This window comes from Petromyzon marinus, chromosome 15 (assembly GCF_048934315.1).
Source record: "Petromyzon marinus isolate PM22_M1 ecotype Great Lakes invasive population chromosome 15, UKy_Petmar_22M1.pri1.0, whole genome shotgun sequence".
Classification (NCBI taxonomy): Eukaryota; Metazoa; Chordata; class Hyperoartia; order Petromyzontiformes; family Petromyzontidae; genus Petromyzon; species Petromyzon marinus.
This window is the reverse complement of record NC_133681.1, coordinates 11,749,752-11,774,495: the sequence shown is the minus strand read 5'-3', so window position 1 is coordinate 11,774,495 and position 24,744 is coordinate 11,749,752. Positions and strand designations below refer to the sequence as shown.

At 43.9% G+C, this 24,744-nt stretch overlaps 1 protein-coding gene across 1 annotated transcript; it reads left to right on the top strand.

Annotated features, from left to right (window-relative positions):
• The first annotated feature begins 2,395 nt into the window (after positions 1 to 2,395).
• LOC116942658 (galactosylgalactosylxylosylprotein 3-beta-glucuronosyltransferase 2-like) lies at positions 2,396 to 24,522 on the top strand. Its single transcript, XM_032954846.2, has 4 exons — positions 2,396 to 4,078; positions 15,403 to 15,547; positions 18,677 to 18,825; positions 24,252 to 24,522. Exons 1-4 carry the CDS (start codon positions 3,476 to 3,478, stop codon positions 24,336 to 24,338), a joined length of 984 nt encoding a protein of 327 aa, XP_032810737.1. The 5' UTR covers positions 2,396 to 3,475; the 3' UTR covers positions 24,339 to 24,522.
• The last annotated feature ends 222 nt before the right edge of the window (positions 24,523 to 24,744 follow it).

Below are 24,744 nucleotides of genomic sequence, written 5' to 3'. Positions count from 1 at the left end.
GTTGGTTTGCATAAATTTATTTTTAAACGGCGCATTAGCTGCAATCAAAATTTTAACAGTGGTTGTTAAAGATCCCATGATCTCATTAAAAAAGTAGGCCATGGTGTGCCAACATCATTGTTTTGCCCTTCTAGAACAACATCAGAGTATATATAAGTTAGGATGTGTATATATGTGTCCGTATATAGTTTATTAATGTAATTTAACAATACTCATTTAGAGCCATTTGTTAATCTACTGTGTGGATGAGAGTCGTGGTTGTTTGATCGTACGTGCTGAAGGTCCCAGCTTAAATGTCACTTGCCACTGATGCGAGTTGTGGCCGGGAATTGAACACAGATCGCCAGGCTCACGGCACCTCTATGAACACATTAGTTTAATGCAATTTCACTTTTAAAAATAATAAATGTTAAGTCTCGTTATATTTTGTGCATATACGTCGTCTAGTTTCACGTCCTTCTTACGTGCAGTGCTTTTGATAGCTTGGGTTCTGATGCTGTATGCGAAAAAATCCGATTGTACCATATGATATAAAATGTCTTATAAGTAATACACCATACTATGTTCTTTCATCCAGAAAATCCTAAGAACAAACAGTTCTTGCGACAGGATGAGGAGGAACAGTTACTTCGGTGAATGAGGCTATAAAATTCCCCTCACTGTCTTCACACGTGGGTTGGGTCGCCCATAAGTCAAACCTGCCTCGACTCTTTGACCTGCATTTAAACGAGCATTTAAATGTTTCATTTCACGTAATTTGCTTTATTTAAATGATGGCGAGAGAATCCATTTGCGGTCTTCAATTTCAGGAATTTGCTAAATGTTGCATTGTGTGTGCCAGCCTGTCTGCACGCGTTCAAGTGCACTTCATGGACAATATACCTTAAGCTCATGCAATAATTTTGACATCACAAACAAGTATTCGACTAAAGGTCAATATTTTAATATCCATCTAATTTTAGGACTATTACAGTGTCCATTTCGATGCATGCATCGAGACATCAGTTTATTACCATGTTTAATAGCAAGCTCAAGGTTGATATTAAACAGCCATATCGGCGATCTTTGTGCAAAATAATGCTAACACGATTGTTGGCAATGGTGTCCGTCTGCTCTTAAGTTGATATTTGAAGGCTTCTTACGCCATTCAAGACAGCAGGCCATTGTGTACCCGGCGCCATGTGCATAAGAATAACATCTTAAATAAACCACTTACAAGACCCACCAAAAATATATACATCTCAATTAGCTCTCACCTGGTTCAATAAAAGGCAAATTGATGAAGCTCAAAGGGCTCACCTGGTTAAAGGGCCATCATTCAAAATGGATTATGAACCCTCAATGGGCTCTCGGCTGGGCAAAGGTTACAATGCGAGCTCTCGTATGGGCTGCAATCACGATTGCCGGAGCCTGAATGGCAAATGCGTTGCGCGGCGCAGAGTGATCCCTTTTTAGCGCATCAGCACATTATATATAGCCTCCATTACCAGAGTGCGGACATGGCGTGCAGGCGCTCTTATAAAATAGTAATCCCGCTTAGCAAGCAATAATATAGATTGCTTTTCGTCCCAGACGCGTTATTAAGACGCAAATCATATTGCCAGCGAGGGGCGCCACGCAACCTGCCCTGGTGCGTTATTGGAGCGCCGCTGCTGTTCCTTCCAGCTCCTCGTGTGTATTTGCGTCTGACTTGGGATTTATAATGATACGCGCAGCACAAGGCGGGCGGCACGGACGAGCGAGACAATGTCCTGCACGTGCCACGTGAGCTGGGATTCGGCAGTTTTCACGCAAGGTTAACGTTTCGGTTGCATCGATTCTCCGTGCGCTCTATCGCTGTTAGGGGCGCGATTTATTTTGTCTTTCATGCGTAAATTTGCGTATTAGGATAACACGTGCTCGTTGGTGAATTCGCGTTAGTGTGTGTGTGCCAGCCTGTCTGCCATTTTAATTTATGTTGGCCCAGGTGAGATCTAGCTGTGATTTACTTTCCATTTCGAAAGAGAGATTTGGAACGTCACAATAACGTATATATACCCCCCCTTCCCCGCCTCCAATGTATTTGCGGGTTATTAGCAGTTGGAAAGTTGTCGCTTAAAATTAAGATCGAAGTTGATTGAGCCTATCACCTCTTTCAAATTAATAACACAAGTGTCACTTTGTGTAACAAAAACAGATATTGCACGATAAGGAAATTGGCAATGCCGTCTAAATACGCAATTTTTAGAGGGCGCAGGGCCCGCCGACTGAGATAAGCATCGCTGCAATGCTTCTCTAAGCACGGAGAGACATTCGATTTGATTTTGTAATTATATTGCCACAAAGTGGCCCACGATACTAGGGGGTTCTTACCATCGGCTTCACAGCCAGGCAACTCTGTGCGTTGTTTTAAGTTCTCGCACAAATTCAAGGATAGAATATGGTGGAATTCAGCCGTGGACTCAAGCATTACCTAACTCACCGGCGAGGACGCTTATTTTATACACGACTGTCGACTCTCAGAATGATGATGATGATGACCACGATCTTCTCGCTGTCGTCAAACATCTCAATTCATTAGTAAAAACCTGATGCGCCACGACCTGCGGCTCATAATTGAGCGTCTTAGCCTACATCAGCAATGCTCATACACATGCAGGTGCATACCTGCGCTTTCGGGTGTGTACTGCATATGCACGTGTGCCTCTATACAGCATAGAATAATCACGCTCGTCGACAAAGGGAGCAGACAAATTGACTGCAAAGATGAATCGTTTGTAAGGCGATATCCTACAAAGTGGCTGACGGTGGGAGTTGAATGCAAACGCATTTCCCCTTGCAAGGCGAGCCGCTGCCTCCTTTGGGAGATGCGCATTAACGGTGTGAGGTTAAAAGTTAGAACCAAGCACCCCTCCTCCTCATCTCCTACGCTGTATCACCACCAACCCACCGGCCCTCCTACCCACCCGCTTGTAAGGGGGGGGGGGATATAGCGTGCTGTTTGAAGACACGCATCCCGAAAGGTTACGACGGTTGAAGCCACCGATATTGTAGACTGTACGTACACACTCACACACATACACACACTTGTGTGGTCGATCATGCAGTGTCGGGAGAATGGGCGGTGATCATAACTGAGCGCAAAAGCGCAAGGACCAGTTGTCGTCGGCGCCCGCTTGAGACTCAAATCAAGCGGTGGCTAGTGGACATCGGGGAGGCGGCGGGGATGGGGGATACATTCGATATGGACGTAAACGAGAAGTGTAAACTCTCACGCGGGCGCTGAGCAAAGAGGGAGAGTGGAGAGAGAGAGAGGGGAGAGGGAGCCGAGGGAGACGCGCTGTGTCCACACTGAGCCCCGCTTGTGCTAAGGCATCGCCTTGAGTTGTGCCGAACATCCACGCTCCAACCCATGCCATGGATTTGAGGCTCTGCGCGACGCAGACGAGCGAGCGAGAGTGACACGCGCCTCGCTGTAATGTTTGCGCGAGTTTAAATGTCTCACCGAGCGTCCGCGATGAAGGCGTACATCTACAGCCGCTTCATCATCATAGCCCCGTGGATCCTGGTGCTCGTTCTCGTTCTGGATTTGAACACAGAGCGCAAGCTCATGATTCGGCATTCGAAAGAGCTCTTGGGACCACCAGATCCACATCCTCCTGCGGCACCTCCATCACCACCGCCGTTGTCTTCTTCTTCTTCTTCATCGTCGTCGTCGTCATCATCGGCGTCGTCACCCGCTGCCGTCCCCGTGGTGTACTGCATCACCCCCACGTACAGCCGCGCCGTGCAGAAGGCCGAGCTCACGCGGCTGGCCAACACGTTCCGCCAGGTGCCGCGCTTCCACTGGCTCGTGGTGGAGGACTCTGGCCAGAAGACGGCCCTGGTGGGCGCCCTACTGGCCGGCTGCGGCGTGGCGCACACGCACCTCAACGTGGCCACGCCGAGGAGGTTCAAGCGAGCGGGGCAGCCCAGGGCCACGGAGCAGCGCAACGAGGGCCTCAAGTGGCTGCGGAGGAACAGAGCCGCGTCCCGCGACCGGGGGGTCGTGTTCTTCGCGGACGATGACAACACCTACAGCCTGGAGCTCTTCCACGAGGCGAGAGCACGGACACACATGCCACATGCTACACACACACAGTATAGAACACGCGTCATGTATAGACTGCCATGCACGTGCAGCCTGGAGCTCTTCCACGAGGCGAGAGCATTGACAACATGCCACATGCAACATGCTACACACACCGTATAGAACACGCGTGATGTATAGACTGCCATGCACGTGCAGCCTGGAGCTCTTCCACGAGGCGAGAGCATTGACGACATGCTACATGCAACATTCTACACACACCGTATAGAACACGCGTGATGTATAGACTGTCATGCACGTGCAGCCTGGAGCTCTTCCACGAGGCGAGAGCATTGACAACATGCTACATGCAACATGCTACACACACACAGTATAGAACACGCGTCATGTATAGACTGTCATGCACGTGCAGCCTGGAGCTCTTCCACGAGGCGAGAGCATTGACAACATGCTACATGCAACATGCTACACACACCGTATAGAACACGCGTAATGGATAGACTGTAATGCACCTACAGCCTGGAGATAATCAGCGAGGCGAGGTAACGGGAATGCGCGTGCATGTACCTCGCACATAGACGCTTCGCTGATACACACACAGTGGAGCGGTGGCGCAGCGGTTAGCGCACTACACAATGAACCCGGTGAATGAGTTCGATTCCCGGCCATCAAGTGATATCTAAACTGTTCTCCACCCTTTGTCAACCCGCAATGACGAAAGTGGTGAAGTATGGCCCAACAACCCCCCATGACCGACACGGCGTGGGGACGCCTTTACCAGTGGATCGACCACTGTAAATTAATTTAACACGTAGGATTTTCGCGACCAATAATATCATTCATGGTATTATTGTATTATTTTGCCACGTTAATATATAGTACCGTGAATGCACCCTGTGTACACGGTTGCACACTTCAGTATATGCATGTACAGCCTGGAGCTCATTCACGAGTTGAGCTGAGATGCATTCTGTACAAACTACACACAGCACACGCACGCTACCATATGACACATGCATGGGAAGCCTCTTCAGTACGGACGGACATACTCCAGGGCACCTCTTAAATGGAAAAGTTTCATGACACAACATTTTTGTTTAGATGCACGATGATCCATTCATAGATTCCACACTCAAATCGGAGCGAAATGATACAACATTTAATTTCAAAGCTTCTACATGTCTTGGTGCACTGATTACATCTTTTAACACGCTTCTCTGTAAGATGTGGAGCAGACCAATCGCTCTCATGATACAATCCTGAATGTAACTACTTTTTTTGGGAAGAACGTGAAGACGCTAATTAGTAAGCAGTGGGGCACCTGTAAATCTGTCACTATGTACGTATTTGAGTACGTGCATGCAGCGTCTGTAAAGGGGATGATGTAAACCCAACGTTTCTATGGCGGAGAAATGTTGCTCGTCCTTGAGAAAACTACTGCTGACTTCGCAAAAAGTGGTACTCATTTTATCTCCCTCGATTGAAATTAATGGCGGGCAAGCCATCTGGCTGGGTTTTTTTTGTCCCATTATGCCAGCAAACTTTATACCTGCTGATTTACAATAATACAGGTATGAACTCCTCACAGGCTGCAACAGCAGCGAGGTTCAGTAGTTTGCGTGAGACAGCACAACAAGTAGGTTGACTTTGTGTGGCATTTACATGTATATTAATCTAATGTATAACTTAATGGGTACAATCCGAATTGAAATACCCCAACACGGTACATTGGAAGAATCCATTGTTTACAAAAAATAAGTTTCCACCGATACTTTGTAGTCAGTGAGCCAAGCTCGATGACACTGGCCGGTTGTAAAACGCTCGCCATGAAATCCACTGCAGCAGGCCCAATCCTTAAGAGAGAGTCACTTTTATTGAGAGGCACGCGGATTATATATTTGTAATGGCAAGGGCATGCGGTCCCCATTCTAATACGGTGCATAATTCCTCAATTGCGCTTAATTTCCCATGTCTTTCAAAGCCCCCCCTGTGTGAATGAATATCCACAAAAAACGTTGGTTAGGTAATTAATTATTTGATTAAAAACAGGGGCAACGACTAATAGACGTCGATTGTATATACGTGAAATTACGGTTAATTTAAGGACATTGGAGAGAGTAAAAAAAAACAGTGCGGCTTGCCGAGTCACAGAATAATCTCCCTTGCGGTTGTAATTTACATCTCTGCTCCGCTAACTGCTATTTATTAATGGTTCTATCGATTCGCCACCGCTGTTCACCATGACCAGAAGCTGTGTTTTCAAGGCGCCGCTGATAATTTACAATATCGAGCATTTGTCAATCGCACACGCTGTGCGCCGGGACCGCCGATCCAGCCAGAGCCACGCGCCGAAGCAAACACGAGGCACGCACGCTCGTAAATGTTTTTTGTTAGCCCTCGGTATTGCGATACAAGAGGGCATTTTCAGTGCACGGTAGAAACACCAGGGATTGCCGAACGCCGCTCCTCGTGAGCCACCACGGACCGAAAAGCTTCTTTACGGTTACAAAATCACACCCCGCGCACGATACAAATTGCAGTTGCTGTACTCGCCAGACGCGCCTGATGATTGCTAAACACGCTCTTCACTGGACGTGAAGATCGCTCTCAAATTATAATTTTGCAGTTCACCAACATTGGATCAAGCTAGCCTGACCCTGCTAATGAGACACTGCACGTCGAAACCTGTCCAGAGACTGCTTGTCATGAATTATGCACTGCCAGAAGTACTATAGTCTGCTTTATGTCGTGTGTTACTTATATTCTCCACAGTAACGGTAATGATTATGTTGTTGCATGTATCAAATTAAGATCTCTACCAATTTGTGATCGCATAAATATACAAGAATGGAACCCGGATGAAATGGAACAAAGGGGCTAAATTAACTGTAAACGCATTTATATGAACCGCAAACGAAGTCACCAGTGAACAGAAATAGACGTATATACATGTTTTGCCAATATGAGTCTAAGTCGATTGTCAAAACTCATTGTCTATACTTGTTAACATATACAGGTTTCCCTTGTTTAATACGGGTACGGTTTGTGCGATTTTTGGTGTATATGCGGCAAACCGATTTCAATCCAAAATTCGTTATATGCGGTTTGGATTCACTGGTATGCGGCTATATGGTCGGACGTGGGACAACATTGTGTGTGTGTGTGCGCTACTAGGCAGTCAGTTGCCTCGTGCGGTTTCACTTTGTGTGCCATTTTTTTTAAAACGCATCTACCGAATAAAAACAGGTAAACTCGTATATATACAGTGAGGGAAAAAAGTATTTGATCCCCTGCTGATTTTGTACTTTTGCCCACTGACGGAGAAATGATCAGTCTATAATTTTAGTGGTAGGTTTATTTGAACAGAGAGAGACAGAATAACAACAAAAAAATCCAGAAAAACGCATGTCAAAAATGTTATAAATTGATTTGCATTTTAATGAGGGAAATAAGTTTTGACCTCTCTGCAAAACATGACTTAGTACTTGGTGGCAAAAACCCTTGTTGGCAATCACAGAGGTCAGACGTTACTTGTAGTTGGCCACCAGGTTTGCACACATCTCAGGGGGGATTTTGTCCCATTCCTCTTTGCAGATCTTCTCCAAGTTATTAAGGTTTCGAGGCTGACGTTTGGCAACTCGAACCTTCAGCTCTCTCTACAGATTTTCTTTGGGATTAAGGTCTGGAGACTGGCTAGGCCACTCCAGGACCTTAATGTGCTTCTTCTTTAGCCACTCCTTTGTTGCCTTGGCCGTGTGTTTTGGGTCATTATCATGCTGGAATACCCATCCACGACCCGTTTTCAATGCCCTGGCTGAGGGAAGGAGGTTCTCACCCAAGAATTGACGGTACATGGCCCCGATCATCGTCCCTTTGATGCGGTAAAGTTGTCCTGGCCCCTTAGCAGAAAAACACCCCCGAAGCATAATGTTTCCACCTCCATGTTTTACGGTGGGGATGGTGTTCTTGGGGTCATAGGCAGCATTCCTCCTCCTCCAAACACGGCGAGTTGAGTTGATGCCAAAGAGCTCCATTTTGGTCTCGTCTGACCACAACACTTTCACCCAGTTGTCCTCTGATTCATTAAGATGTTCATTGGCAAACTTTAGACGGGCATGTATATGTGCTTTCTTGAGCAGGGGGACCTTGCGGGCGCTGCAGGATTTCAGTCATTCACGGCGTAGTGTGTTACCAATTGTTTTCTTGGTGACTATGGTCCCAGCTGCCTTGAGATCATTGACAAGATCCTCCCGTGTAGTTCTGCGCTGATTCCTCACCGTTCTCATGATCATTGCAACTCCACGAGGTGAGATCTTGCATGGAGCCCCAGGCCGAGGGAGATTGACAGTTCTTTTGTGTTTCTTCTATTTGCGAATAATCGCACCAACTGTTGTCACCTTCTCACCAAGAAGCTGCTTGCCAATGGTCTTGTAGCCCATTCCAGCCTTGTGTAGGTCTACAATCTTGTCCCTGACATCCTTGGAGAGCTCTTTGGTCTTGGCCATAGTGGAGAGTTTGGAATCTGATTGATTGATTGCTTCTGTGGACAGGTGTCTTTTATACAGGTAACAAGCTGAGATTAGGAGCACTCCCTTTAAGTGTGCGCCTAATCTCAGCTCGTTACCTGTATAAAAGACACCTGGGAGCCAGAAATCTTTCTAATTGAGAGGGGGTCAAATACGTATTTCCCTCATTAAAATGCAAATCAATTTATAACATTTTTGACATGCGTTTTTCTGGATTTTGTTGTTGTTATTCTGTCTCTCACTGTTCAAATAAACCTACCATTAAAATTACAGACTGATAATTTCTTTGTCAGTGGGCAAACGTACAAAATCAGCAGGGGATCAAATACTTTTTTCCCTCACTGTACAATGCATTAAAACCAGTCCTGCAAAACCTACACAGCTCTACATACGCTTTGTATTTAATCTACTTAAAGCACCAATAATATATTCGTGCATATTTTATAAAGGTGCAGCCCTGCAATTGCCTGCTCACCCTGCTGATGCTGGAAGTGCCTCCATGCGAGGGAGCTCTACATAAATCCTTCTGGAGGGTATTTTGGTTTACTTTACACGCTGGTCAGACGCCTTGTAACAAGTGGGAGTTACCCCCACTTTACCCCACCATGCGACCTACTAATTGGCTGCGGTGTACCCACTTGAACTGCTGGGTGGAAAGCGGTGGGGTTTTAATAAATGTATTCATCGTTTCAATTATGGCAACGGGAGATAGATCGTCGACCTCTTGATTGCAACCATGACACCAAGGACGCGTCCCTTCTATGTACTTTCTAAATGAAGATTTTTTTTTTGAAATCAGTAATTTATATCAATCGCATTTTGCTAGCAGTATGAATGATAATATTCCACGCAAAAAAGTGACAATTGACAAAAAAAACCTATACCATAACACTGCTCCTTGTAAATATATTAAATGTGTGGGTGCATGTAAATATAGTCACATAGGACCACAGGACTTTGACACGTTTCAGCTTGTTGAGCGTGTCCGTTCATGGCCCCAGTGAATCTTGCAGTAAGGCCACGTGGACAGGCGAGGGCAGTGTCTCAACTATTTTGTCCAGCGGCAGTTGCTGCCCATGGTGCTGAAAATGCCAGCCCCGGAAACTAGAGAAATTTAGCATGGACAAAGTCTCAACATATTTTGGTACAATCGCTGTGAGAAATTATTCATTGGCATTAATTACCCTGTCATATCTAAATATACTGTAACATGATGCCCAACGTTTCGCTCCACATGCTGAAGAAGCTCACACATCGCAGAGCAATATTTATTTCATAGACCACAATGCACATATTTTCAATAACCCACTAAAATGAATACCATTGATATATTTGCTGCGTATGTTTTTATCACGAGTCATTTTATTTGTACATGGCCCTTGACTATCAGGGAATTTCAATTTAAATTGCTAATACCTTGAAAGTGTGTCCATCTCCATTATTAGATATTATTAGTTTATTACATGTATTATTTAAACTAATAATGGAGATGACAGTATCATATTTGCAATGGGGTGTTATGTTGAAAATGGCACAATGCATGCATTTTTATATTGTTTGAATTTCACGTATCAATAGGTATAACGTATTGAGTTGTTTTAATATGTTAGCAAAAATGTAGTCACATGGTAGTTTTATCATGTAACTTTGCGTAATTTGAAATTTGGAAATTGGAAATGACACAATAGAGACCCCTTTTCCATGAGCATTGCTGAGTCTTTAATGTCCACTTTACAACTGATAATTTACACAAGTAATTTCTCACCGGCATTACCTGTAAGCTTTAGGCTTTAAACCATTGGCTCATGTCATATACTCATATTTAAAACAAATTGGAACATCTGTAATGCTGCTTTATGGCAGAAACTCCATGTCAGAGTTGAAATTTGTGGTTATAGCACTCTTGGGTAATGAAAGAGACTCCACATAACACTTCTCCACAATGTGTGAGGTAAAGTAATACAAATTGGATACATAAAAGAGCCATTGCCAAAGTGTGGCGCATGAATCCAAGGAATTCACAAGGCTCATAGGGCAGAATTAAATAACGGCCACAAGTTGGAATTGAAAGGTCCTCAAATTACACAGATTTGCTATAAACTGGGGTGAGCATTTGTGCGTCACGAATAGGGTTAGGCTTGTGTTATGGCCACAGTCGGGGTTCACTTTAAGGTTACTGTCAGGTTATTTAATTCCCCACTTTGAGCTTTATGGAGTCTCTCAATTTAAGTGCCCCGCTACCCACAATGGTGTTTTCTGAATTTATTTTGTTACTTTCCCCACTCAATCACAACAGCCACGTTATAGGGCTCCACCATCTTCCAGAGTGTTTTATATTGACTGCACACAATACGGCGTCTCAATAGGAATGTTAATAAGCAATGCCTATTCACATTTTTTTTTAACTGCTGCTTGGAATTGAGACACAGGTTATCTGGCTCATGTGACAGGGTGCCCTGGTAATCCAGCGACTTCGAGCAGGGATGGTGGATAATGCTGAGATTATGTTCATGATACTCCGACTTACAGTGAATAAGTTGCTGAGTGAAGGAAGTGGGTTGGTGAACAGTGTGTATAGCAAATTAATGTGATCCCTTCTTATACATGGGGTTTCTCTGGGCAACCAAGTTTACTCCATCACGTATAATCACGTATAATTGTCCATGCCTCTACTGAGTCTGGGGTGTAATTTGCAGTAGTGTTGGTAAAAATAAATACGATATATTTGCTCGTGATAAGTGAATTATCTCAGGATTCTTTAAGGTGAATCTTGATTTGAAGCTTTCGTGACTGCAGGAATCCATACTCTTTGGTTCTTTCGGTAAAGTCACGTAGTTAAAAATAAAATAAAGCAAATCACGACGTTTCGGGCGCAACCCAAGCGTCCGTCATCACCCTCTCGCCCACTTCAGCAATTGTTTCTTGCTGTGGTTGCCCCACCTGATGACGGACGCTTGTGTTGCGCCCGAAACGTCGTGATTTTTCTTGAAGTTAATTGTGAAATTGTTATCTTTACACGATAAAAAGGCGCTAGCAAGAATGCCATTTGATGGGCTCCAGGAAATTTTTTTGGGGGATCAAATTCAGTTAAATTTAATGTTGAATTGTTTGTCATTAAAGGCACAATAACATATATCAGTAAGCACACTTCAGCAGTAGCTCGGTATGGCTGGTTTGCTTTTTAAAAAAATTACCTGCCTAAATTCAATTCCATCTGATCCTCTGCCAACGCAAAGTTGGAGAATTGTATAAATATCTGTTTGTTGTCTGTATTTTGCAGTTATTGTTGTTTTAAACAAATATAGAATGTCGTTGCAACTGTTGATTTGAGTTCTGCTTGGTATTACCAAGCAACTTGATAATCGTAGTCAGTACATCATGTATTAATATCCGGCGTTTGGATAGCCTGCTAATATTAATTGTAACCAAGGCCGTAATTATAATAGATATTGGGGGGGAACACATCCCCCCCCCCCCAATATTCAAATATGCTGAAAATGTCCCCCCCAATATATGGCTATAAAACAGATTTCTGTTCATATGATTGTGGTTATGGTTGTACTTTATTAATCCCTAATCTCTGCCATTACATACAATGAAACAAGAAAAGGTAAAAAATAAAAAAAGCAGAGCAATGTAATACAATACACTATTAGACATTAATAAATTTATATTTTTTCTGGGGGGGGGGGGACCCCCAGACCCCCTGGAAGATTTGGTCCCCCCCAATGTTGACTCCATGGCTACGGCCTTGATTGTAACAATGAAATACGCTGCCCGGCAAATAAACCTAGTTCGTATTGAGTTGAAGAGTTGGTAACTTCTCGAAGGAATTAATAAAGCACGCTGTCTGTTGTATGGTGTGCGTTAAACACTCGGTGACCTTCATTTGCAATAATAGTCCACTGTGTGCCAGTTTCTATAACCAAAATCCCACATTTTATGTAATCTTCATGTTTCAATTTAAGTATCTGCTTGTGTAATTACTCTGTTTCCAGGTCTCTCTTGCAAGAGACCATGAAACTCAATTCTGTCTAAGCTGTTCAAATAAAAGCGTATTGAGATAACATGCAAGTACCACAGTCTATATTAGAGCAAATGTACAAAATCTAGTGTTAAAATAATAACTAAAATAAACTACATATTCATTTAATAAAGAATTAAAGCTTTCGTGACTGCATAAATTACTCATTGGGTTTTTTGGTAAAGTCACGTATGTAGAAATACCATAAAATTATATTAAAATAAATCAATCACGACGTTTCGACCGCAACACAAGCGATCTTCATCATGATTGATTTATTGTAATATAATTTTATGGTATTTCTACATACATATTCATTTCTTGAAGATATACTTCAGCTATCCACGTTGTTCAAATGTTAATTGCCTGTACAATACACGTTCTAATGCTATTAAACACATACAAGGGATCTGCCTTTGTGGCATTGTGTGTGGTGGGTGAGTAAGCTGTTACTGGAGCCTGCCGTTCACATGCTTTGGAAATTACTTGGTTTAATAGAACAACCACAGAAAGAAAAGTGCAACACAGATTGAAGTTGATGCTGCTGGGCACTCTTAGGGCAACTGCCAAGATTTAAATCCAATGCATTCACAGAACATGGGTTGTGTAAATGGTGCGAGATTACACGGACCAGCTTCATGATATTCAGAAAATTGGTACCTACAACTTCGTCTTTGAATCAAATTCACAATCCTTGCCGTATACTACTGGGTGGATAGAGATGGTGGGATTTGAAAAACGTATCCCGTTGTTTCAACTGCCGCACCAGGAGATAGCATCGACCTCTGGATTACAAGTCCAGCATTTTGGCAGTTACACCGCGGAAGGATCCCTTTGAATACACAAAAGTGGATGGAAGTACAGGCAGACATCGCCAAACGCAGGGGGGTTACGTTCGTGGACGATGCCGTGTTGGGTAAAGAACCGCGTTTGACAAATGATTGACATTCGGGGAAAATAAGGGTTGCGTTCCTGGGTCCGAAATTATCACCCCCTCCCCCCCCCCCCTTCTTTATTAAACTAATTGTACACGATTTCCGCCTTTGGCATACTGAAGGATGCTGAGTCGCCACCCATTTGTTGCGTGTGTGCGTGTGTACACTCCTTATTTTCGAATGACATCTCAACACAAAACCCCCGTCTCCAAATCTCTTCCAGCACTGCGGCACGCACGCCCACCACTCGCCCCCTAACATTGTCACTTGAACGTCGACGATTCGCCAATCTAGGCATCCGCCTGACGTCCTCAATGACATATGCACGTTTCAACATGTGAACGTTTGCGTTTAGGCTGTTGTGCGTGATGAGTGTGTTGCGTGATCGCGTGAAAACATACACACGCGCACACGGTAAATGCATCGTTCTCACAGTCGATTCATTGGCACCTTACAACGGATGCAGCACTCCCACGGCACCACTGTTCAACGCAGAGATGATAATCTTAGCAGCGTCAACCCGCGTATAGCCGAAACATCACCCCCGTCTTCCGGAAGAAAAAAAAACAGACCTCATTAGGTAAAGGGCCCGTCCATAAATGGCGTCACGCGATTTTGGCCGACCCCCCTCAAATATGACGTCACAAAGCTCTGCCCCCCCCCCAACCATATTTCCATTTTGAAAATAAAACATGCTTCACAAAACTTTTAACTATTGTCATTGTAGTGCGTATTCAATGTGGCGCTGCACTCTGATATTTGTAGGAGAAAACACGTATTAAAACGGAGGCGTTGGAAAGCTGAAATTTAGCATAAAATTCACTTGGAAATATTCAACGTCTAACTAAAACTGCAGATGTTCAGAATATTATATTGAAATTCTCTTATAATTATAAAATATTAAAAGTAATCATAACTATAAAAAAATACTTGAAACTTTGTAGTAGAACGAAGCAAAATGGAGAGTACAATTATAACAATCACATATTCATTCCACAGAATCATTAAAATCAAAATGTTTAATAACAATCATTCAAAAAATTTACAAAATTTATGCTTCTCCATTCTCTAAGTTTGATGTGTTTTTAGTGTTTTTACCATTTGATGTTGTTTTTGCTGCTTTTATGATTTTATGTAAAGTGTCTTTGAGTATTCAGAAAAGCGCTCACAATTAAAATGTATTATTATAAGCAAAATTCTCCTTCATGGAATAAATAAAAGGTGGCCTAAGTAAATTTAAAAATAAAATAGTTAATGAAAATTAATCAAAATAAAATTTCGATTTAAAGCTTTCGTGACTGCAAGGATTCATCTTCTTTGGTTCTTTCGGTAAAGTCACGTAGAATGAGAATAAAACAGTCTCGTCCCTTCACCTGATGAAGGCCGCTTGTGTTGTGGCCGAAACGTCGTGAGAATTTTATTGTGTTATTTTATAAATTTATTATTTTATTCTCATTCTACGTGACTTTACCGAAATAACCAAAGAATAATCTAAATTAGTGTTGTTCTAACAATTTAATTGTTTTGTTTATTTTATAGTTGCGCATTTTGATGTGACGTCACATTTCTCAACCCCCCCTCGTTACACATCGTCACAAATGTCTGACCCCCCTTCCCCCCCCCCTAGGTGTGTGACGTCATTTATGGACGGCCCCTAAACCCTGTATCGCAAGACAAAAAAAAACACGTGTCCGCTAAAGCCGCGTTGGACAAGGCTTTCCTCCACACGAAAGTACACAAGTCCATTGCTGCTGCTGCTGCTGCTGCACAAGTGGCGATAACTGTGGGGGTTTGGTGTGGTGGTTGGGGTGGTTGGGGTGGTAGTGGTGGCCTCTCTTTGTCCCGCAGATTCGCAGCGTCCGCCAGGTGGGCGTGTGGCCCGTGGGGCTCGTGGGCGGACGGCGCTACGAGCGGCCCCTGGTGGAGAGAGGCCGCGTCGTGGGGTGGTACACGGGCTGGCGGCCCGACCGGCCCTTCGCCACCGACATGGCAGGTTCGCACATTCATTGCAAGAACGTGGGTGAAAAAGGCCCGCACGAGGTCGTCATCTGTCAATCCCTTCGTCGGTGCCCTACATTATTGTGGACCAATTCAGACCTTATTGGTCACCCCGTGCCCCTTATACATCTCCACGTTCATCCTATACACTACACTATACTACATTATACACTACACCATATCTGTCAACCCCTTATCAGTGCCCTACCTTATTACAGACCAATTCAGATCTTATTGGTCACCCCGTGCCCCTTATACATCTCAACGTTCATCCTACAAGGTCCCTTCACAAGGGAGAAACGCAAACATAGACAACAAAGGCTTTCCGTATTGAAACGGCTGTACAAGAATACGGGTAAACCGTATGGGTTGACAGGTGTGTCATCATTATCATCAATCAACCCTCATCTATCCACTGCTGGATGAAGGCGTACCATTCATGGTCTTGCGATGCCAGAATCATTTTAACTCTACCGCACGAGCTGATCCCATCGCTGCATCTGTGTGGCGATCACGATCTAGGGCAGGGGTGTCCAAATTGTTTTTCCCCGAGGGCCACATACAGAAAAATACACGAAGGACTGGGCCACTCACTAGACGTGAGGTATACTGCCTCACTTCTCATGCACTAATATTGGTAAAATCAATCAAATGCAGGTAAATTACGCTTGATAATTGAACATGTTTGAAGAAAAAAAGCCTCTATCATAGCTCTCCATTAGTAGATTTTCATTTAATTTTTTTACAAAAAAGGTTGGCAGGTCATTATCTCGATGACAACCTCAGATTGGTTCTTAGGGTGCTGATCCCCCTTCATTGTCCTGTATGAAGGGAGAGACAAGAAGAGAAATAGGGGATGTGGATATTTCAAGCTTATTACACAAATAAATTATTGGGCTTGTTAACACATCAACAAACGTTTGTTAAAAAAATTGTCATCAACTTTAATTGACTGAATTTATTAAGTAATTGGGCTTATTAACAAATGAAAACGGTGTGTATATTTTTAACTCACCTGTAATGGGAAGAATGTTGCGCTCAGTGGGAGCAGTGATGCTGCGCTTTGGTCTGAAGAAAATTAACAGCTGTGCAGTGTCCGTGGCATCTGTGCTCTCGTCACATGCAATCGAGTAAAAATCGAAAGCACAAGCTTTATCTGACACTTGTTGTTTTAAGTTAGCCGACAAGTCTTCAATTCGCCGCACAAAACATATTTCTGGACATACTAACATCGTTGAAATCCTGCATTTTCTCCCGGCACATTATTCCCACGACTTTAGTGAGGCGCTGTTTGATGAAGTCACAGTCTGAGAAAGGTTTCCCGTGTAGGGCAATGAGTTGAGCTACTTCATAACTGGCTATTGTTGCATTTTCTTGAGCTTTGTTAGCACGGGAAAAAAAACTGCTGCGTTAGCAGGCTAGCTTGCCATTTGCTTTACCTTCTCTCTCCGCTCGGCGCCAGTGTAGGACGTGAAGGTCTGATGTTTCGTTTCATAATGCCGTCGTACATTGTACTCTTTCATCACGGCAACACTCTCATTACAAATCAAACAAACACACTTCCCCTTGTTTTTTATGAAAAAAGTATTCAGTTTTCAACCGAGTCTGAAATTTTCTGCACTCGCTTGCAATCTTGCGTCTCTTCGGTTCCGGCATTTCCGATGACCCTGAGCAAATTTTTTCTTCGATTGCTTGCTTTGTGGAGACGCTGCCTTGTTCAAGACAATAGCGCCACCTAGTGTTTAAACTAAGAAGTGCAATACAGACTTTGATACGGGCCAATTAAAAATGGATGGCGGGCCGCAGTTGGCCCGCGGGCCGTAGTTTGGACACCCCTGATCTAGGGTGTGTGCCATACTTCGGCTGCCCTTCTGTCACAAGTCTCCCCCGTCGCTCACGGCTGATTTGCGCCGCCTTTGCGTGGCGTCGCAGCCTGAAGCACGTGGGTTGTTTCACAGCAGGTGCAGCAGCAACAGCTGTTGTGGGGCGAACGCCGGCAAAGCCTGACCGGGGTTCTCGATTTCAAAGCAATGTCTTACATTGTGATGTATGGACAATACCTTCGTAAGGATTGCGAGGAAACGCATGCAGGGGAAGTAACACTTGAAATGCAATGAGAATAAATGACCCGTTACTTTGACCTACCTTTGATACCTCCTTTACAACTAACACTCAGAACTGCTTCCTAGCAACATGCAATTTGCCTAGGCCAGTTATTTGGTCTCATGGGGTGGATATAAGAGAGTACAGGAGTGAGCTTGGGAGGTGCCAGTGAGAATATATACAAACGCTAAATATTACTTAATATTACTTGCTCCAATAATGCATGTTCATTCCCCGTAGGAATCAATATTTGAAGATATTGGTCATCTTCGGAATATTTGTATTTCCTTATTTTGAGACCACTTTCCATACAGTACTTGTCAACAGCTGTTCTAAATGCACTTTGCAATGGAGCTAAAGGAATGTGGAACCAACAATATCAGTAACATAACCCTAACATATGTCCGCTCGTGTAAACTATTCTTCGTTCCACTGGGGACACGATAATGACTAGGTGTGAACAAGTCCACCGCTCTGCAATTACGCAAGCCGCGCAAGTTTTTTTGTGAGTGTCAAAAACGCTAAACAATCCAAACGAACGTTGTTAATCACATTTACACACACAAAATAAAAATTGTTTTTATTGAACCGGAACCCACGATCATGACAGAGAGCACCAAGAATTTTTTTTTTACCCAGAGTTTGCGCCCTCTGGGTATTTTTTTCTCCCCAAACAGGGGCTATTTAGGGACTTATCGGGCTCCTTTCTAACCAAGGCGCGGTTGGAGGTAGGGAGGGGTGGAAATGATGGGGGGGAGGGGGGGAAATGATGGGGGGGAGGGGGGGCAAATGATGGGGGGGAGGGGGGGCAAATGATGGGGGGGGGTAAGAAGGTGAGGGGGGGGGGGCGAAATTGCTGAAATGAAAAACACGTGGTGGATACCCTCATGTGATGGCTACAAGTCACCCAGACCGATATTTGTTACACTGTTAAGCGCCTGAAGATAAAGCTGCATATGAACCGTGATGGGAAAATGTGTGCTGCACCATGCTCTCCCCCACCCGCCCGCCCGTCCCACAGGCTTTGCTGTGAACCTCGAGGTTTTGCTATCTCACCACATGGCCGTGTTCAAGAGGAGAGGCTCGCAGCCCGGCATGCAGGAGTCCGACTTCCTCAAGCAGATCACCACCATGGAGGAGCTGGAGCCCAAGGCAGATAACTGCACCAAGGTGAGACGCCCAACGTGGATTCAGCAACACGGCGCTTTAACTCGCGATTTTTATGATTATTTATGCTCCACGGTGTTTGTGAATGTCTGCTGCATGCACGTTGTGACACATGGAGGTTTTATGAAACCGGCGAGAGGCATTTCTCGGTGGGTTTCTTTTTCCCGATAAAACGCCAACGTGCCTCTGTGCTCTTTAGAATACAAGGCGTGAAATATGATATCGGTGGCAACGCTAGGTGACCACGTCTTTTTGGCCGCCGGTGCACTTGGAAACATCAAACATGAATACATTATTGATAACAAGATGACGTTAATACGTGTGATGGCTTCTCATTCCTTGCGATATTATCGTGTTTATAAGGGAACGCATTGACATTGATTTTGAAAGTATTTAAGGCCGCGGGCCAGATCTTTCTTCCGTTGTTTCCATGACCGGAACTTGCACCTCCCCGGTGTAGGGAATCAGGTGTGAGACCAGGATAGGCTCAAGTCACTTTTCATCATCGTCATGAGCCATGATCTCACCGCTGCTAGATGTGGACCAATACGATGTCTGATGCACGTGTTACTCTTTCTGCCTCTCGGTGTATGTATAAGCATGCATCTCTCTGGTTTTTTTTCATCTTCATCGTACTCCTTCCGCTGCTCCACGAAGAAAAACATTTCTATAACTTGCATGAGGCAAATGCTGTCAGAAATAATTAAGCAATGAAATGGAATATGAAAAGTATGACGTTATAGAAATTACTTGGAGGAAATAACTACATTTTGAAAGTACCAATAACTTTATTATTTGAGAAATATATTTTTAGGAAATATTATTTCAGAAAAATATTTTTAGGAAATACAATTTTCAGGAAAATAAAATAATTGGGTAGCAGAGTGGTGCAGTTGTAACACTTGTACCTCGCAGCAAGAAGGTCCTGGGTTTGATTCCTGGCTCGCGCACCTTGCTGTGTGGAGTTTACACGTTTATCCTCTGCTCTGTAAAGATTTTCTCAAGGTTCTGCGGTTTTCTCCCAGAGATAAAACAAAACATAATGCAACTGATATTGGCCAAACATAGCAATGCTGAAAATGACACCGAGAATTACTCTGTTGGGAATACACATAGCAACATCGGCCCTCATTCTGAATACTTGACAGGAACTGCCTGAAATATAGTCTAGAGAGTCAGTGAGGCTTCACTGGGTAAACAATCGTATTCATAATAATAATCACGATACAATGATATTTTGCAAGATGGACAACACAATTATTGCGGCTCGCACAGTACACAATATATTGTAGTATTGCCATGTCATTTCCATATCAAACCTATTCTCTAGGTATCACTGAGTGTTCCTATCGTTTATGTAAATACAGAGCATAAAATAGCAAATACTTAATATGCATATATGTGTACCGACTACACATGTAAGGAATCATCGATTGGTATGTAACTGCCCTAACCCTGGTCTCTCTATCTTGGCAAACAATCATATTGCCCTTTAACTCTCAGCGTCTCTGCTGTACCTGCAGTTTACGCACCATTCACCCCCCCCCATACCCTCCCCCCTCTCTGACTTATTTAACTGCCCTAACCCTGGTCTCTCTGCCTTTTCAGTAAAAAAAAAAATTCCTTGCTGTGGTTATCACACCTGATGATGATTGCTTGTGTTGCAATCGAAACGTCGTGATTTTTTTAATTTCAAATTTTAAGATGTATTTATTATTTATTTTTTCGCCTACGTGACTTTACCGAAAGAACCAAAGAGTATGGATCCTTGCAGCGACGAAAACTTCAAATCTATAATGATTTGTATGTATGTTTAACTTTTTTCGCACTCTACGTAGCCAATCGTGCTAATCGGAGGTGCGATTCAAAGGACAAAATCAGAAAGATACACGTATCAAATTGAGACTTGATCGTGATTTATCCAATTGCATGCAAAACTGAGATGCCAAAGGCTCTGTTTTAGCCTTATAAAGTGAACAAAACTGATCGGGGTCACTCATGATTCTAATTATGACCCCAAATCGCAGCTTGGGAGAGGGGCATAGGAGGCGGTGTTAATCATGACACGTCGAGTACAGTGATTGTGTGCATTGCCACTCCTGGATGAGGGTCTCCCTACGCTGTGTGGTACGTGGGGGTTATTTGGCCATACTTCACCCTGCTGGCCAGTATGCATTGGGAGCATCGTATAGCACAGCAATGCAACGTCCGCTGCATTACGCTGCGAACATAGTAGCCCCGTAGCAGTCTGTAAGACCACGTTTATCCAGGCTGAAGACTGCTTTAGCTCCTGAGATGTGATGAAATCGGGCGCGTGCCTGGTGATCTGGTCATACTGTTTCATGCTCATTTTAGTTTCATATCGTGCCGTTCATGCACGCTGCATCTCACGATCCGTAGAGGAACCACGGACAGGCGCAAGGCAGCCAGGCAGTGAGCCGGTGGCAACAATTGCCCTGGCTCTGCAGTCCTTTTATTAGTGAAGATGTTCTCATTGAATGAACGCGCTTAAACACATGCGCAGAGGAAGCTGGAGCACCCGTAGAAAACGCACACGTGCGAGGGAGCAACGCGCTCTCCCAATCCGGCAGGGATAGAAATGGAGATTAGTCCACATTTTGTTGTTCCGCCTTCTCCTGGAAAATCCAGGGTATGGCACCTCGACGCCCACAAGAAGGGAGTGTCTCAATATTCGTGCGATCCACCAACCCTCACTTGCCTCCACTGTGCCGAAATACAGGAGAAGTGCATCACCACCTCCACCCCGGTTGCCATAGTCTACATGCCTAGTACCTACGTTCATCGAGTACATCTATAGCAAACGGCAGACCTTTTTGTGGAGCCACCCACCTCGGCTGCAGAGGCGTAGAACAAATGTTGTGCCATGTTCTTCGGGTCTTTCGGTAAAGTCACGTAGATAGACTGAAAGAAAATGAATTCCTGCAGTCACGAAAAGCTTTAAGTCAAGATTTAAATGTTGTGCCAAACAACGAGTCGCCATACAATGTCCTGTCAATGGACCTCTATGTCCCTCTCCCACAGCGCGCACATTGCATTCAGCCAGTTTCATGGCCACTTTGCTGCAGGTGGAACAATGCCAAAGTGCACGACAGCACAGCAAACACAGGGCACATTTTTGCCCCTGTAAAATTGAAGCTCAAGACGACAAGGTCGTTCATAATGAACCACTGCCACGCACCTCCATGCAGAGCGGAGCGTGTAATATAATGAGCGTTGCTGGACATAGGCGAGCAGGCTGGCGCAAACTACACTGCCAGTTGTAAGCATGGTGAGGTCATGGCATTGCATTGTCCGGAGGGTTTGCCAATTAATGTACTTGCTGATTCGCATTTAATTGACAAGCCTGCCAATTAATGCAATTGCGGCTGTGAGTTGAGTGGGCACTGCATTTTCCAATTTGTATGCGTTGCCCTACCTGATGCTGTCTGTAAAATTAAGTCACGTTGGATTAGTATAAATGCATTATTATTATGTTCCATAGAATACAATGTCAATGCATTTGTATCTACGTGGTGTTTAAATATGACCAAATCTTAGGACCGTACAGAGGGACGTGGGCCTCTTTCTTGAATCGAGAGAGGCAGTTGGGCATAGGCAGGGAACACAACGGGATGGTTTTGAGCCTGGACTTTAAAAGAAGCGGGGAGTGCACGGCATGCATTGTTGGGGGAAAAGTGCGTTCCAGACTATGCGGGCAGTAAAGAAAAATAAGCGACCTTCCACTGAGTTAAGGTTGACTCGCAGCTTTGACAAGAAACCTTGACTGCTGAAGCAGAGCGAGAGAGAGCGTGAAGGAGAGTGCAGTGAGACGAGAGGGGACGGTTAGGAAGAATAAACAGTAACAACAATAATAATAATAAACGCAATCTGTGCTTTAAGCAGGAGTGCTTACGATAATGTAATTATATTGTTTTAGTATTGCTATTATGGAAACTAATTTAAATCTTAAGAGAAATGCTTACCCGTAAAGTTGTTTTTATTGAGCCCTAATGTCCTGCATAGGATGTTTGGCGAAACTTTACTTGAAGATAAGTATTTGAGTGTAGGAAAAAACCAGAGAGGCAAGGAGTGGAGAGCAATCGAGCTCGGCACAGATAGGTCAGCCACCTACTAGCAGTGCCGCCTTATATAGGCACCCCACCTGTTCTCACAGGGAGAATAATTATTCATCTGGCATTTGGAACAAACCCACGACATACCTGTGACAGGTGGACATTTTATGTCAATCAACTGCTGGAGGAGGACCTCCTCGAGCCACTCATCTCCCGTCATCCCGCGATGTAACAATCCACATTGCACCTGCACACGAGCGGATTTCACGGCTCCGTCTCCATGGTTGACAACGTCTCTAAAGAATTCCTCTCATTGACTGCCACTTAGTCACTATTCAAGACCATCGGCCACCATCCCTTCTTACATCATGCCCCTCCCAAACCCACTTACTTTTTAACACGTAGGCTTTCGCGATGAATATAATCCATAATAGAGGTTTTTTTGGGGGGTTAGATCGCGTAAATATATTCATGTGTCGTTAAAACCCGCCACCACCCGACACAGCCAACTAATAAGGGTTGTTACGTAAACAGCACATGCTATGAGACTAGGTTTTCCCCTTTTTTCTGGCAAACAAAACAGCTGTGTTAAGATGTTAAAACACCAAACTGAAACTTTTTACAAGGAATCATGTCTGCATTAACCACAATACTTGTGGTCAGAATGCAAACAAAAAAATATACTCTGATAATATATGCATTGTCTTTGAAACTGATTGGTCCACACCAGAGACAGTTTTCTTTCGAGCCTAGTCTCAAACGGTGTTTGACCAGAGGACGCCAAAAGGCATTCTGACCACAAGTATTGTGGTTAATGCAGACATGATTCCTTATAAAAGGTTTCAGTGTGGTGTTTTAACATCTTAACACCTGTTTTGTTGCCAGAAAAAAGGAGAAAACCTCTTCTCATATTTTGGTACTGGCAAAGGAGGTCCCACGACAGAACATGCCAATTAGGTGAACTTCTGCACAAATCTGGCTGTCGCCTGATGAAGCTAGTTATAATTACTGGCGAAACGTCGTACTCAGATTGAAAATGTTGTGGCTTGGTTCTCCAACACACCGGTGTGCTGTACTAGTGACGAATTGGCACGTGACAACCTTTACGAGTTGGCTGTGTCGGGTGATGGCGGGTTTAACGACACTTTATATTATCCACTTACTTTTGTTCACAGTTTGAATTAGCTTGCGTATTTTCAATAACCCATGTTCCTATTTCTATCTCTCAATGTCAATTCTAAGCACGCATCTCTCCTTTGCTTCTTTTCACACTTTGAAGTTTTTTTTTTGTTTTGTTATTTTGTTGTTGTTAGTGTTTCTGGACCGCGTGTCATGAATATGGTTTGTCTCTCGCAGGTGTTGGTGTGGCACACACGGACAGAGAAGGCGAACCTTGCGAGTGAACCAAAAGAAAACAGGGACAGCATCAACCCAGAAGTGTGAGCTGCACTGTGACTGCATACGTATCGTGCACACCCGTCTCAAGTGAACGTGCAAATCAATGGAGTTTTATAAAACAGTCGAATGAAGGTTTAAACCGTGCGTACGTCCCTTTCCCATTATACCACGATGTATTATGACTTTGTATTCTATCTTAATACTTGCAATAAATGAACAGCACAAACTATCACGAGTATTTCCTACATTTTTCGTAAATATTGCGTGCATTTTTCGATTTAGAGCTTTCGTGACTGCAAGGATTCATCTTCTTTGGTTCTTTCGGTAAAGTCACGTAGAATGAGAATAAAGTAATAGATTGATAAAATTAAATAACACAATAATATTCTCACGACGTTTCGGCCACAACACAAGCGGCCTTCATCAGGTGAAGGGACGAGACTGTCTGGTA